This window comes from Takifugu flavidus, chromosome 10, assembly GCF_003711565.1.
Source record: "Takifugu flavidus isolate HTHZ2018 chromosome 10, ASM371156v2, whole genome shotgun sequence".
In the NCBI taxonomy this organism is placed as follows: domain Eukaryota; kingdom Metazoa; phylum Chordata; class Actinopteri; order Tetraodontiformes; family Tetraodontidae; genus Takifugu; species Takifugu flavidus.
Window position 1 is genome coordinate 8,450,722 of NC_079529.1, and position 16,202 is coordinate 8,466,923.

Genomic DNA, 16,202 nt, shown 5'->3' on the forward strand with positions numbered 1-16,202 from the left:
TTTGTTATGATGATGGAGAAAATGACCTTCATCTCAAAGTAGGCGTCTAAACCCCCATCAAATAAACAATTAGGATTCATTCACATTCATTAAAAACACACAAACACATAACAAGTTTGTTTTAATTGATGTTTTTTTCAACCTGCATCAGTATTTCTGTGTATTCGGCTTTCAAAATGACACTCCTTTGCAATTTGGGGACCACAATGTGAAGTAAAAAACATCACCCAGATGTAAAACTGGTAAATCACAAGTTTTGTTTTTTTTTCAATCCAGCCTTTACCATTACAGACACATCGACAACTCAAGTAAATGTTTAAATGGTTACAACCCATCTTAACGCACCCCAAATATGTAACTCCAGTTTAAATAGATTCAGCACTACACTACCAAAAGACCCCCCCCCCCCCCCCCCCCCCCACAAAAAAAGAAGAAATGTTTACAAATCCATAAATTAGCACCACATCTCCTGGAAAAGCACCGTTCAAAGTATGTGCACAACAATGAAACCACATTTCACTGCGTGGCAAGAACAGAGGAAAGATGGTGATCCTGGGATCCTGGAGGAGCCACGACTCTGTTTGGACCGTCTCTTTTAAAACAAAAGAGCAAAAAATAAACCTCACTATACAGTATACAAAACACTAGCTTGGACACTGAGTGTTTTTAAAAACAGTTTTAGCTCAGTATCTCTACATACATTTTTATTTTAAAAACGAAGCTGATGCATGCATTCGTTTTTATGGTCGTGGAGAAAACTTCAAATTAAAAGTCTCCATGTGAAGAATTAAGGGACTATAAAGAATATCTGAAGAATATGAATATGCACGATTTCCTGTTATGTCTTTTGGAAATACATTCGTGCTTTTGACCAAAAGGAAGATTTAATTGATCAGAAAACCCACAGAGTTGTTTATCTTCTCCAATCTTTAGCAAAATAAATTAGGAAATATGAAGCGTCCCACAGGTCTCCTTTACTGCAGACAAGTTCCTGGTGAAGCTGGGTCTGTACGGCCGTGCAGAGGTTACGCATGTGTGTCAGTGTTGCAGGAGTCAGTGGGGGCACCTGGGAGGAAGGAGGGCAGTCGTTGGGCCCCTGCTGGATGACGACAGGTAAAGGGAAAGTGTGGGCGGGATGCTTCTAACACAAAAATCCAGGAAAAGGAGGAGTGCTGGTTTAGGCCACCTTGCACTGGCTTGTGTCCCCGTTCACCCAGTAGCAGATCTGGGCGTATTTGAGAGGCGTTATCCTCACGGCCACATTGTAATCCTGCTGCGTCCCGTCCCCGTTCACGTCCACCCACTGATGACCCGTGAAGACCCCGATGATCTTTCTCTTCCACTTCTTCTTGCCGGGCTCTTTGAGGCGGATGTAGACCCCGGAGCCGCTGGAACCGGGCTTGGCGTCGCAGTACTGGTACACCAGGTCGTTGGATTCCTCTGAGACGGAGCAGAACCGATACACCAGGTTGCCGGGGCGGTCGTCATCGAAGCCGGAGAAGTGGATTCTCCCTGCCGGGATCTTCTTCAGTGAAGGGATGACTCCCAGATCCATATGCTTGACCTTGGGGGCCTTCTTTAACTCCAGAACAGCATAGTCATAATCAGCGTTCAGTCCTCCAGACACACCTTTGAACCAGCCCTTGGGCACCTGGGTCTTCTTGACCCTGGTCCACCTAAATGATGGTTTCTCTGACTCCACACTCCGACGGCTCCGGTTCCTCCTACCCTTTCCTCTCCCCCTTCGTTCCCCTTTTCCACCATTCTCTTCCTTATCTGCCACTTCCTCTTGTTCCTTGTCTTCCTTCCTCCTTCTGCCTTTCCCCCGCCCTCCCCTCCTTTCTCCTTTCCCTCGCCTGGACTTCTCTTTCAGAATACCAACCCGCAGCTTCTGCGCTCCATCCAAGTAATCCTTCCCATCGTGGATGCAGTGTGCAGCGGTAAGAACGTGTTTGGGCGACACCAGAACCCCGGAGCATCCTGTGGATATCTTCACAGAAGTTGAAAAGGGGTATTTAGTGGAGAATTGTTTATCGGAGATGGTGAAGCGCGTATCTGTGCCGTACACCTCCCGTTTTTGACGGGATCTGGATGAGACGTTCCTGGGCCACGCGGTGACCTCATTCAGACCTTCGACGGCCACTGAGGTGTATGTGCGGGAGCCGTTCTCATACACTGTCTCATAGGACAGGAAGTGCTCCAGGTCGTCCAGAGATGCGGCGGGCAGGCGGCGCTGGCACTCGATCCCGCACATGCCGCTCCGCTGAGGTTGGGGACGAGCGGAGAAGTGCGGGCTGCTGAGGGGCACCGTGCGCCTTTTTCTTACCAGAGGCACCTTCCACTGAGGCCAGGTGTACTCATCGTCTTGTGCGGCGGCGGCGGCCACCACTAGAACCAGCACCGTCATAGGCAGCAGGACACGGAGGGGTAGACGGCCCATCGTTAAGTTGGGCCTGGCTCTGAAATGTGAAGTCATAACAAGCAATTAGTGAAGTAATAAAAAAATAAAAACTCACCATATATAAGGTGTATTAGCTTGACTCTGAGACAAGATGGCTGCCAGCCTCGCTGCCTTCCCACTGGCTCGCCCTGACTTCCTTGGCTCCTGATATAACCCCTGAACCCTTGTTCCTCCCTCCAGGAACAAAAAGAGCAGAACCAGATGCGCATACAGTCGTGCAGAGGCGGGTTAGGCCTGATGGAGCAGACCAGGAGGAGAGGCCAGAGCACAAAGCTCTTCTGCAGGAAAAACCGCCTTGGCGTGATGGAAGAATGAGCAAAGTAAAGGATATTTAGTCTCTAGAAACATGCTGAGAGCAGATATACGTCATTCAAACGGAGAGGATGCACACCAGTCCCCTACATGAGCTGAGACAGTGGCTTGGAGGTTTGCCACGCTGGTTAACCTTCTCCCCCAGTAATGACCATATCTGGTTTCCTCAGCGCCGAGCTCGTTCGAGTCGGTCGTGGAGGCTTTGTGGGCTGCTTTGATAATAGCACAGAAAATTACCTTGGGGTACATTTTTATGTATTCAGCAGACCATCAATAATGACAGAACGGCAAGTTCATTTTGTCAGCAAGGTCGCTGTGATGAAGTCACAGATGGAGAGAGAGAGCAAAGAGAGAGCAAAACCTTGGTGACTGTTGAGTGGGGAGCCATGTAACAGGAGTGCTAATCCAACAATTCATTTCCAAAAGAGGGCCGGAATGAAAACACCTCAGTGATTCATTTGTTCCAGCTGTCTGAAGGGTTTGAAAAGGGACTGACAAGATCTGGGTTCTCCAAAAGAGGCCGTTTACATTGGCCAAGAGGGCTCGAAAGCATTTTATGGTAGATGTACGTGCAGCATCACCGGAGCAGCAGTGTGTCGTCATTCCGTTTGCTTTGGCCATAGTATTCCTTATTTTAGCTAAAGATTCCAAACTGTATTGTCCTCCAACTGCAAATAAGTAGACAGTTTGGCTTGAGTTTGCCACACAATGTCCAATAAAAAATATACCATGTGGCTAACATCTAACCGGTGGTCATAAAAGACGAGCCCACGAGACCTGTAAAACAGTTTCAATAAATAGGAATGTAAGAAAAATGACCCTTAGTCTGCTCAGCGTCACGCTCCCGCCACCAGACTCAGACATAACACCAATCCAGAGTGGAAACTGATATGCTGCCATGTCAAAGAGCTATTTTCCACTGCAGTCAGCTGAATAAAAAGCTGTGCCCTCGCTGTCCTGAGGGAGTCGCGGGAGCTGCATGAATCCTTTAAATGACCGCAGGGTGTCGCTGTTGTCCACCTGCTCCTGGCAGATCACAGTCCTTTATTGAGATCTGCACTTTACATATTTTTCAATTTCAGATGTGATTTCACTCATTTTAATCTCTCCCCCAACCTTAAATTTAGACATTTGAAGATCACGGTTACCTGGAAATTAATACTTTCAATGTTTTATTATTTCGAAATGCTTGATTTTGATTTTATTCACTGAAATGTTTTATCACCTCTTTTCTTCCAAAATGACAAATTTGCGTCTCTGTGACAGAAGTTTGAGAAGCTGCCTGTCTGTTTTATACCGTGATGCGGGTTAATCAGAATATGCTTGTAATTATTAATCCAATAACGCCTTTAATTAAAAACAATCTTAATTTTTTGTAAAAAATCGTTTTGCATAACTTGTCCAAAATACACGAATAGATTTGAAAAATCAAAAAGTAAAGAAAAAAGAAACATTTACTATAAAAACAAACTCTTCACGGAAAAATAGTCCTCTGGTGTCAATCAAAAGATCGTCAGAAGTGCGCAGAACTTCCTACCTGCTTGCATCCGATTACTGAATCCCCCAGATCTGCTATGTGCTGTTTATTTTTCAACAGAAAAATACAAATATGATCCCGGCAGAAAACAAACGGAGGTTAGTGCATCCAGACTTCTCAACAGGGCTCCCTTCTCCTCATTGCGGAGAGAAAGTCGCAGCCGGGACGCTCCGCTCGCGCCGCACTTGATGCTGAGGAGGGAGGGAAGGAAAGAAGGAGGCAGGGAGGGGGAAAATGAAAAAGACTTTTTCTCTCCCCCCCGCCTCTGACAGAAGCTGTTCACAGATGGGTGGGACCGGACCGGCCGAGGGCAGGCTGCATCAGTGGTGGATTGAGCAGGCTGCAGCCGGAGGAGAGGCTCGCTTTGTGGGGATTTTGATGGAGTCAGCTGCTCTCTGCGAAAAGTTCTGAGGTGTTTACATTTCTGATCCATGTGAGCCTCAACATCTGCACAGGCCTGCTGAACTGAGACCAGAATTCAGCTGGTGCTAGGAAAAACAATGCAATCAATACCCGATTAGGGAATTATTTTGTTTTAGCTTTAAGGTCATTTTCACAGCAGGATTAAAATATATATTAAATGTTTGGGGGTTACGGGCATTTATTTGTTGATTACTTCTGGGATTCTGATATACATCCTGTCATGCTGAGCTGAGGTGTCATGTTGGATTCTGCTCCATACTATTGAAGGTAGTTGGAAATTTAAAAAAATCAAGTTCTTTGGCACCTCTTGATGTCAATAATAGGAACAGTGGACATGCGCTCATTTCTTTTGAACTAATTAAGGTAACCAAGGTGAAATGAAACAAAAACATGGTGGTTGGTCTAGTTTGTCTTTCTGTAACAAACCTTTGTCACGGCCCCTCAGGTGGGGACTGAAACACAGCTGAGGTTCCTGTTTTCACTTAAGTTTGAGGTCAAAAGTCACATGTGAGGAGTCAAAGAGTGGAGAGAGGACTGCTTATGTATTTTTGGCCCTGCAGCTACCAAATAGAAGAGCAGTGAGTGATATTTGTGGTCGGGGGGCTTGGAGCTGTGAAAGCTGGATAGAGGGGCTTTTGTATGTGGCGTCACACCCTCATGGGAAGTGCTCCCTCTGCACTCTGAAGGGGTGGACAGATGCCTATTGGCAGGAGCGAGGAATTTCATTACTTGTGTTTGGGTGCGCTGGATGAGACCTTTGTGACCTTTGCGGCAGGAAGCCAGCAGATGGGTGCAGGTTCGACAGGAATACAGTGAATTTGATCCATTATCTCACCTTCTGGTAATCACGAGGGAGCATCTCTGAGGACCCCGCTGCTCCCTTTGCTGTACAGTATGCATTAAAGGCTACCTACTGTGCACAGACCATACTAATAAATAAACTCAGAGGGTCGCAGTGGCCCACAGTTCACTCCCGCTGACTTTATTTTGACAGCGCAATGGTCTCTTAGCTCTGTTGCGTGCTAAACAGACCACCATTGACTTGATAGGACTCTCTACCTCACTGCCTCTCTCCTTCGTACATAGACAAACATTAATAAAGTATATATAGTAAAAAGATACATAAACAGTAATGGGATAGTGAAGGTTTAGCTTAGATCCACGTACAGTTTATACCATCTTTTAATAATAAATATTTGGGTAAATGGTCAGAGAGGAGGCTGTGTGCGATGAAAGGTTGACTGAAGCCGCACCTGAATTACATCCGCAAATGAACAGCGCTTTAAAGTGCAGGTGAAAGAGGCCGAGAGGTACAGAAGATTGTATTCAGCTGCCTCGGTGTTAAAAGCGAGTCCGTGTCGCAGCTGAATATATGCGCAGAAGGCGTCAGGATACCAGTTTTGGTCTGTGAAACCATCAGACTAACACCATATGCACTGGTGCTGGTTTCCATTGTGTTTTCTGCGTCGTGGTGAGGTTTCCTGTTTCAGGTCTTCCTCTCCTGCCTGATTACACTGACATCTTCCATTTGTCCTTCCTCACCTGCTCCTTGTTGTCTCCTCCTTCTTCTGTGGGCTCTCGTTCCTTTCCTCCACCTTTGTCAGAAATCCAGCCTTTCTGCTTGTGTAAGTGTGATATTTTGCCTGATTTTGGGGCTGATTGTGAGCTGTTTTAGACACCGTTGATTCACGTGGACCAAAATGTTAACCAGAATTCCTAGAATGTTCTCCATGTTGGGTTCTCTGTGTCGTGAACCCCGACAGGTGGAATGTTCTCATCTCTCGAAAATCATCTCTGTTGCCTCTTTGGGCTGCAGACACTGAAGGAGGTTAGTGCATCTGGATATTTTGGAACTACTAGATATGACAACATTTCTATCAATCTGTATTTAAAACGAAGGGTTCCAACATTGGCTAATGTTTTTAATGTATGTATGTGGGAGTAATAACATGAGTTACATGACATGGCACCCACTGCCACCAGATGATCTGCAGCACTGCTGTGTTAGGATCCATACCTCAGTGATCGCAGACTAATTTGGGTGTAAGTGGATCATATGGGGAGAATATTTTCTGCTTGTCTCCTTGACGTCCTCCAGATGCTCTGTCAGATTTATGGATGTTCTCCATGAACAGATGGCTTCACTTGTTGGTGAGCGTTCACAACTGTATCGGACTCGGGTGGCCAGATGGTGACCTTAACACGGTTGCAAACCGGAGGTGACTTCTCTGGCAGGCAGGTTGCTTGATGGTGCAATATTCTGCCTGCACATTCTGGGTTCTGGGGTTAAGAGAAGCAACTCTGCGCTAAATTCCTGTCAAGCCTCCACGTCTGGTGGAGGGATGGTGGTATGTTGTTTCGGAAAGACCACGATAACTCACTTTTTCGCAATATTTCATGATATATTTTGGTATATTTCATGATATATTTGCTTTAAAATACTTGTCTGACATATTTTTTCTCCCTATCATTATTTATTAATTGCTAGAAGCATTATAAAACACAACATTTTCATTCATGGGAATGGTTCACATGCACTGTTTTATAGAAAAACATGACTTTCAGTCTGTAAAGGGGCCTCAATATGAGACCTCCATTGTCTTTGAGCTCTAATAAAGTAGATTTGAACTTCCATGTGTACTTTCAATCCCTAAAAATCCCCAAATAAACTTCAATAGACAATTGGATTGAGCACAAGATTGTTGACTTTGTGCTGTGGCCCAGATGTTTTTAGTCAAGATGTTTAGCTCAGACGCCCTGACGTGTTGAGAAGGAAATGGCATCCTGAAAGCCCCCCTGTAAAATCTTGGAATTCATCTTTTCAAGTGTCAAAACACCGGGCACAGCCAGTACCATGGCGAAAAAGGCTGTTGCTGCAGGAAGTTTTGCACTCATCCTCAAACCTTTGCAGGGTTTACAGAAGAAGCCGTCTGGGCACGCCGAGACAAACACGGGGGAATCTGACATTTATCCCTGACTCTCTTGTTTACAGCCAAGGCTTGGATAGAAGAGGTGTTTTCATTTCACGGTGTGCTGCCAGGACGCGAAACATGCGAAGGGAAGGAGGATATGGGGAAGAGTGGGAGGTTTTTAGCTTGGATGTTGAGGATGTTTATCTGAGAAAAGCAGCTGATGGTGCTTGGTCCAACAAGAGCAATGTAGGTCTTAATTGGAGAGATGAAACGGTCAGATACACACTTATTGGACAGTTAATGCAATTATGTGGGTCTTTTTGATATATTTCATATTTGGACTGTTTCAGGTTTTTTTAAAAACACATCTGGGAAGGGAACAGAAACACAAACATGCAAAACAAACAGGTTTGCAGTGATTTCATACAATAAGAATGAAGTGAGGACAAATGCGTCTGTGTGGTTGCACGCTGGAAAACAGAGACCCCATATTCTGAGGGGTCAAAAAGGTTACATAAACCAACCGTGTGACTAGGTTAACAAACTAATCTCTGTCCTATTTCCTGGAGAAGAAAGGGGGTTTTGTTGAAGTGCAACCATGATGCCTCTGTGGCTCATTCTGCCAACTGCCAACGACTGGTTGGACTGGAGAACATCCCTCGTCCCCCTGGATAGTTCTCTCGTTACTGGGTTTGGGTCTGGCAAATGTGGAGTCCGCTCGCCACTTTTGTTCTCTGGCACACCTTGCTTTGTGGGCGAGCCGGCACAAAACAAAATGGGCCAAACACGCACCCACATGCTCATGCAAGCAAGTCAAAACACACCGATTCTGTTAGAATTCTGTCTCCTGTGATGGTGGAAAAGTTTATTTCAAAGTAATTCGCTTTGCCCCACAAGGACGAGCTGAATTTCAAATTGCATTTGTGCAAAGAGCTTCAGCATTTGCAGCAAGATTAAGATTATTTTCACATGCAATGATCTGAGCACCCATTGATGCCCATCAACGCGTATTATTGCAGTGGCTCAGTAGCACCTTCCTCAGGATGTGTTGTGGGGCTCCTCGACTCGATCTGGTCCTTTATGATCAAACCGCCACTCATGTCAGAGCAGCCTTCTCTAATAATGCAAGACAGACACGCTGCTGCTTAAACTTCTCTGTTTTTCCACCTCCACAAATATCCGTGGGCTCAAACAGTGGGTCATTATAAAGAGTGATCAGTGAAAGGGCCCTTTGATTTGGGGGGCTGGGGGAAGGTCATGGAGAGAGAGAGAGCGAGAGAGAGAAAGAGAGAGAGAGAGGCCAGTCGTGTATGTATGTACGCATATATATGGTGGAAAAGCAGCGTCTTTCCTTGTCTACCCATTTCCTCTGTTGGTGCTCCTGGTTCTCAGCAGGCCCGACACCTTTCAGCTCTCTAGTGTGTGTGTGTGTGTGTGTGTGTGTGCCGCGGGCTCTGGATCCAACCAAGTTACGACTTCATAAAATTACCTAAAGAGCGGAAATGTGGTTTGCTTTCAGATTTTCCTCTTGCCAGTCGTCAAACAATGTGCTGCCAATCAGTGCGCTCGTGCCCACAGCCGCATTACATACGTTAGCATTTTAGCATCCAAAATAGTTATGCTTAAAAGGTCAGAATTCCTTTGGCTGTGGTAAAGTGCACACACGTTTGAACACTTGGGAAAGATTCTCTCACCCCCAGAACTCCTGGTACCAAATACTTTGACCTCTGTACCAGTTCACCATCTGCTCCATACATTCAAAGCCTTCATAGTCAAGTTTATACCTTTCAACATCTATAACATTTCCTTTAACCACTAAAACATACCTCAAATTTATATTATAATAAAACTGAAAATGAACCCAAATAAATGAAATTGTTAAAGTAAATGTCATTAAAGGTGGTACTTAAATTTAATTTTCTGCAGGTTAATGTACTTGAACATGAGTTTAACACATCACATAATATAATCTCTGTTGGTACAAAGACAAATTTCAACACAATCACACACTGTGGTTACTCAACACTGTAATCACATATAATAACCACATTTTGGACTTCTGTCAAGTAGAGGAAGACCTGCAAGGTGTTGCTCCCAGGTATGCAGCAGAATAAGCAGAAATAGGAGAGAAAGCAGGGTGATTCAGCTCTCAGGCACTTGGTTTTGTCTGCTTATCTTTCCTTTTCTGACCACAAAAATCCCCGCAGGGCAAAGGAAGAATTTATCCGAAAGGGCACGCGTGTCAACAGAGATTAACAGTCTAAAAACTGAAGGCAACAATCCAAGAAAAACTTTCCTTTTGTTTGAGCCTCCAATGCATAATTAGTAAAAATTCTTTGTACATCACATTTGTTTGTTTTCAAAGCAGCTGTTGAAAACACCAAGATCTGGTGTGAAGTACTGTATATAACTGAGTGCACCTTGGCACGTGAATAACAGTGTGTTAATAATGAGACGGGTGCTGTGCAGGCACGTTTTGCAGGTTCATCAGGAAGAGCTTCGGCCCGTGTTCTGTCATCAGGTGGGAGACTTCCCTGAGCACGTGCAGCCCTTCCGGCAGCTCCCGGGATCACCTCCAGCAGGTGGGCAGACAGCACTTCCCAAACTCTGGCTGCATTCCTCACACCCTCCCAGTGCCAGTCTCCAAATAACCTGCAGTCCTCTAATGCAGAAACAGATGGTAAATGTTTGCCACACAGATTACTCATTCAAACACACCGATGGATGACAGGTGGGCTCGCTTTCACCCAGACACACGCATCAAAACACTGACGACAGCCCCTCCAACCCTGCAGGAAGACTCCTTTTGTTCGAATGAAATGGTAGCTATATGTTCTCTATAACATTACCTGAAGCATTATAGGAATTTATCAATCTGTGATAAATCCAGAGACATTAGACTTTAAAAAAAAAAAAAAATGCAGCCAGACCAAAGTGAACTGGACAGTCTGACAGGATATAAAAACACACACTCCTCTGTCTTTAGTCTGCCCTGCACACACACTTGCCTTGATGCTTTTATCGGTCTGACCATCTTTTTACACTCGGCTCAAGCTCAAGTGCAATTTAAGTTTGCAGAAGGGTTCACAAAGGGTTCAGGGCCAGCGTCTGTGGCTCTGAGACACAGAATTATCCTTGTGCAAACACCCTGACAGATGTGAAACCCTCAGGTGCACCCGAAGCCCTGTGTGGGTGCAGTTGAAGAAGCGAGTAACCAGAAGGATTTGAGGTAACCAGTGCCAGTGAGCCGTCTTGAATAACCTTTCCTGGCTCCTTGAATTTCAGTGTATTTCTGTCAGAGGTTGCTGACTAATGTTATGTAACTTTGGAACAGACAGTTGACCTTGGCTTCAAATATCCTTACCCCTGCCACAGCTTTCACGCCCTGGTGTAAAATGACTTCACACACATGCAACTAATAGATATATGGGGAATAATGTACATAAATATCTTGTATATCTAAATAAATCAATATGTAATGTGTAGGGTTTATGTCCATCACGCCTACGTTAATGACTGATACTGATTATTCACACTTGATGGAGATGGAGGTCTAACAAGAGAATGAGGGCCCATTTGCATGATTCAGCCACTCACCTACATAAAGCTCATGTCAACTTTTTTACAGTGTAAATTATTTCTTCAGTTACATATAATTAAAAAAAAAACCCACCTCATTCCATTGTATGATTAAAACAGTGCGATTTATTAACTTTAGTAAGAGCAACATGGCTAATTATATGTAGCCACAGAACAAGAGTATATTGGAAAGTATTCAAATTGCAGTTTAAAAGGAAAGACACCTATAAAGTGTTTTATTCAGTTTTTAATATGTCACCTTTCATACAGTTGACTTGGTTTTTACTAATAGGTTTACACGCAGCGCCAGTTTGTTGCAATACAGACAAATGAAATGGAATTTATTTGACAAAAAAATGAATAAATAAAACCAGAGAGAACTATTTAATTTTGCTTGATTTGTACGATTCGAACCACGCAGCATTTGGAAAGACTTGTGTGTGTAAAAGAAGCGTCTGAGAGGAAGTGCAAGCTTGATAAGGACTGACAGCCACACTTGCGTATCCACTTGTTGCATTCATGACAGTTCACGCTCGCTCTATTTAAAGAGGCAACATCATGGAACACGGCTTGGCCAGACGGGAGTCTGTGGACACGGAAATGCACAAGTCCGAGGAGAAGAGAAAAACCTTCGTCTACACCAAGAAAAGGGGCTACGATGTCACCAGAAACCCCCACCTCAACAAGGTAACTGGTGGTGCGATTTGAGGAGTTTAGCTTCAATTGTAAACAAGCTAGCTGATGCCTTCGAAGACTGTAGGAATTTTTACCGCCGTCATGGGACCGTGTGTGTTTAATGAAATGAGTTTTGTGTTGATGCTGACAAACAGCGTCAGTTTGGTTAGTACTAACGGTCTCATAGTTTACTATTTTGTTTACTCCATCGCATATGTTAAACACCAGGGATGCAAATAAAGACGACATGTTTTCATCTTAAAATTATTTTAAGGCTCTATTTATGTTTTCTTTTGGCATGGTAGAGCCCTAGCAGGAGCTCTGAACGCAGCATTGGCCCGGAGGTATCAGCTTTGGACGCGGTTATATTTAGATTTGAAGATCTGGCCCGGTGTTGTCACGCAGTCGCCTGGATTTACAAAAGCTGCAGCTATGGCAGTGGCCTAAATGAATGGCTGAATTGAAGACTGTTCTGCAAATTGTGACAGCAAAGGACCTTGCCCTAAAACAAATCTCTCCAGTGCAATTGATTTCAAAGAAAATGGGGAACAGTGATAGAAGTTGCTTCATTGTGGGGAAGAAAATGCTGGTCAGTTTCCCACTACCGTAGGGATGAGTTGATGACTGTGCATCTTCTCTTGCATAACAACCAGCCATTGTTGCGTTGTGAGAACTCCCTCAGCCAGTATTTCCTGTCCCCCCCACCCCATGTAAAGGCATCCTTTACAAAAGTGCCCCTGGCAGCCTCTGCACCTTTCCAGTGTTTTCTCATGGTCTGTGCGATTGGACGGTGGGGGGACAGAGGTCAAGCTTGATCTCTGTCCATGGTGCTGACTGACCATCCAAACAACTGGCTGAGCTCTGGGCTGCTCTCATGCCAAGTGTTTCCTAACAAGCGTCAAGTCTGATTTTGAATTTGGGTTGATCTGTTTCCACCCTCTGTGCTGTTTCCACTGATATTCCCCTTCTGCATAACTGTGATCTCAGGGGCCTCGAAAGCTGAACCCCCACCTGATACGTTCTGATAAAGGCTGCAGTCAGTTGAGCGTCTGCCAGGCCCGTTGGTGTGGAGAGGGAGCTGATAAGTCTGACGGCGAGGTTCAAACAGGCCAGTGTCTGTGGAGAGGGGCTGCTTGGCTGCACAGAGGCCTGTTTGTGGGCCAAAGTTAATGACTCCACTCCTGAGACCACCGCGTGCTGCACAGTCGCAGTGTTTGTTTTCATGTGTGTGCAAGTGTGCATGGTGTCATAGGGTGAGGCGAGATGTGCGCGTTACAAAAGCTCGCGCATGGAGCTTTTGTAATGTGCGCATTTTGACGCAGAACAGCGTATTTTGTTATCATCATAAGATTGTATTATTGGGCTGGTATTGATGCACTTATCACCCTTTATTTTAATGAAATTAAAAAAGGCTAAGTTTCATTATTTTGATATTGTCGTCAAACCGGTTTTGCTTTAAATAACCTGACGTTTTTGTGTTTATGGTTCTTATAGAACACAGAACACATAAAAGACTGATGATGCTGAGTTCAAATGATTCGTAAAAATGAGTTGAAACATCTTCAACATAGCTTAAACTCATTAACCTTTGCTACCAATCCAGAGCAGACTGTAAATTTATTACTTAAGATGAACTTTATCCCTGGGCTGATCATAGTTGATAAAGTCAGAAAAAAAAGGAAGCGAGGCAGGGGAGCGGTAATAAAATGATACGTTTTCTGCCGTGTCAGTTTAACAAGAACTCTTACTTCGCAAAAGCTGAGCCTGATAGTTACATGATAAGATATAAACCTCCATCTGTGTTTGATTATATAGAGTGACATATAAACCAATTAAATTTATTGTCTGAGTGGCAACACTGATATATAGCAATAAAGAAATACGCAGATATCATATCTGGGTTTAAATAGGTTAGCACTTTAGCCTTTTTTAACAGAAGTCTTCTAAATCAATGTATGCAGCAGCCCTCAGGGACCCATGGCTTTGGCACTTAAACCTGGCCCTGTAAACTATTTGTTTACCTCTCAATTTACACTCTGGAGCCCTGAATGGACCCATTGTACCAAAGGGCCCTTAAAGCGGTCTCGATCCCCACGAGCCAAATTTAAGTGAAAACATCAGCGGATGTTACACTTGAGTAAAAACCTGATGCGTCACAGCTTGAAGACCAACACTTTCTTCTTCCCTTATTATGTGTAAGCATCATGAAGGGCCAGCCTCGTGTGATTCGTGGCGCCTTTGTTCCCCAGTTTACAAGTTTGCCCTCTGCTCTTTCCAGTGATCTTAAATGAACTTGTAGTTTGTGCCATTTCATTGTTTTGGGGGAAAAAAGAGTGGTTTAAACCCTCAGAACCCTGAGATATGTTCTTGGCTTGCTAGATTTAGAGTTGGAGATATCCTGACCATTGTGAGGATTACCTGAAACGGAGTCCCATTAGAAGATAATACTGAGTGAACCATAAAAAAAAAATATGGCTCAGATCAGAGACCCAACAGTACTTACCTTTTTGGTAGAATAACACAGTGGTAAGAGAATCAAATAAATAAACAGCTGCTATTTTTGATCCAAGAGCATTGTCAACAATGATGCTGCACAAGGGGGGAATCTTTTTGCAATAAACAACTTATTCTGACAGTTTATTCTTCCTAACAAAAACAATCCTCCCAATGTTTTGAGAACTTATCCCACCATTTTAAGGGCTAAAATTACCTTGTTTTGATGTTTCTTTGGCAGTTAGGCTTGAATATGACCCCCACTCATCAGCTGGCTGAAGTGACCCAAAAAAACAGTTTCCCTTAAAGCAGGTCAGAGCCACAGAAACTTTACCTATATGGCCAGGTGAACCGTCCACTGTACGTGAACCAAACTCAGGAAATTGAATGCGAAGGTAGGAAATGGCAGCTAAAGCGCGTCAGAGACCAGGCACAGGCGAGCTTCTGTAGCTCAGGCGGAGGCACAACGTTGCCCTCCATCTGATTTCATAAAGCCCCGGGGATGAGGTGTGTTTACTTCCCCCAGCTGGCCCACTTCAGCCCCAGTCGGAGCTCCAGTAGGAGCCAGTGGCAGCACAGCCTGCTAATTGATGCTGAGGGATGCGGTGCTGAAAGCAGCCTGTCCTCACGCTGACTGGCTTTGATTTCCTTTTAATCTCACCACTGTCACTCTTCTGCGCGCAGTCAGTACTCACACACATGAAAAGCTCTCTCTGTAGCCCCCCCTTCACACACTCCGCAGAGTCGGAACCCGGATATTATGGGTTGTTTGGTGTGCTTGAGGTGCGATAAAGCGATGAAGTGGCGTACGAGTCACAAAAAAAGGGTTCTCTGTGAAGAGGAAGAAAACTCTGGACGCACTCCACAGACCTCCTCTGTCTCTCTGCTTGATCACACATTAATGAGGCATCTGTGTGAATCCTGAGCTACAGCGAGTCTCTCTGACGTTGGTTCCTCCTGTCACGGCCTCGCATAACAACAACAACCTCTTTAAATCAAGAAGTCAAGGCACTGTTTTTCACTTTAAACATGGCTCTGAGCTGCCGGTGTGTGACCAACAGATGCCTATTCAGCAGCATTCTGCTGCAGGTGGAGGTAACCGTAAAAAACTGCATGGTAAGTGACCAGGAGCGGTCACTGGCCTGTTGGAACCGCTGAGATGACTATAAGTGGAAGACACAACTGCTAACATTTTGTATAGATCTGCCATTATTAGCTGGTGATGTCATTTGTGCAGAACATTAGCCTGCCACCAGGGGGCGATGGAGAAAACTGACTATAATGAAAATATTTTAATTATGACTGTCTAATTCTAATTTTTACAGTATATTTGCCAATGCACCTTGCACTTATAGACGTTCTCTATTGCACTAAAGTACTACTGATGTATGGTTTAGGAAAGGGAATCCTCCTCTTATGTTTAGCTCAGTGAGGTTTATTATGAACCATTAAGGGCTACAGATGTGGAATAAAATGGAGACGTGAAATCAAACGCTTCATTTGCAGCCACAGGCTCCACATATGATACAAGGTTGGAATCAAGGTTCTGTGATCTTGGCAGTGCAGCTGATTGGGCATCGAAGGCGTGCTGGAATGCCAAATGGCCTGCGTCCTGATAGGCCCCTGCAGCAACTGGAAGTGATTAGCTGTTAGATTTTTGTCAGGTTTGGTTGCTACACTCAACTCAACTCCAGTTCCCAGAAAAATATTTATATTTTTCCAAACTAGCCTTGGATTTTCCTTTAACTAAGACTGACATTATTGCATCCATCAACAAACAAAATGGCATTCTAGAGGCTGAACGGTAAAA

General features: G+C 44.5%; 2 protein-coding genes across 2 annotated transcripts in view; one reads left to right on the top strand and one right to left on the bottom strand.

The window, feature by feature from the left end:
* Nucleotides 1–104: 104 nt before the first annotated feature.
* On the bottom strand, nt 105–4,521 carry prss35 (serine protease 35). Its single transcript, XM_057044245.1, has 2 exons — nt 4,311–4,521; nt 105–2,459 (listed from the first exon to the last, which is right to left on the bottom strand). The coding sequence occupies exon 2, from the start codon at nt 2,438–2,440 to the stop codon at nt 1,178–1,180; it is 1,263 nt and encodes a 420-aa protein (XP_056900225.1). The 5' UTR covers nt 2,441–2,459; nt 4,311–4,521; the 3' UTR covers nt 105–1,177.
* A 7,173-nt stretch (nt 4,522–11,694) lies between these two features.
* The window catches only part of me1 (malic enzyme 1, NADP(+)-dependent, cytosolic), a 47,748-nt gene continuing 43,240 nt past the window's right edge, over nt 11,695–16,202 (top strand). Inside the window, exon 1 of the mRNA XM_057045295.1 lies at nt 11,695–11,911. Coding sequence (XP_056901275.1) covers nt 11,783–11,911 — 129 coding nt within the window. The 5' untranslated portion in view covers nt 11,695–11,782. The remainder of the gene's footprint in view (nt 11,912–16,202) is intronic.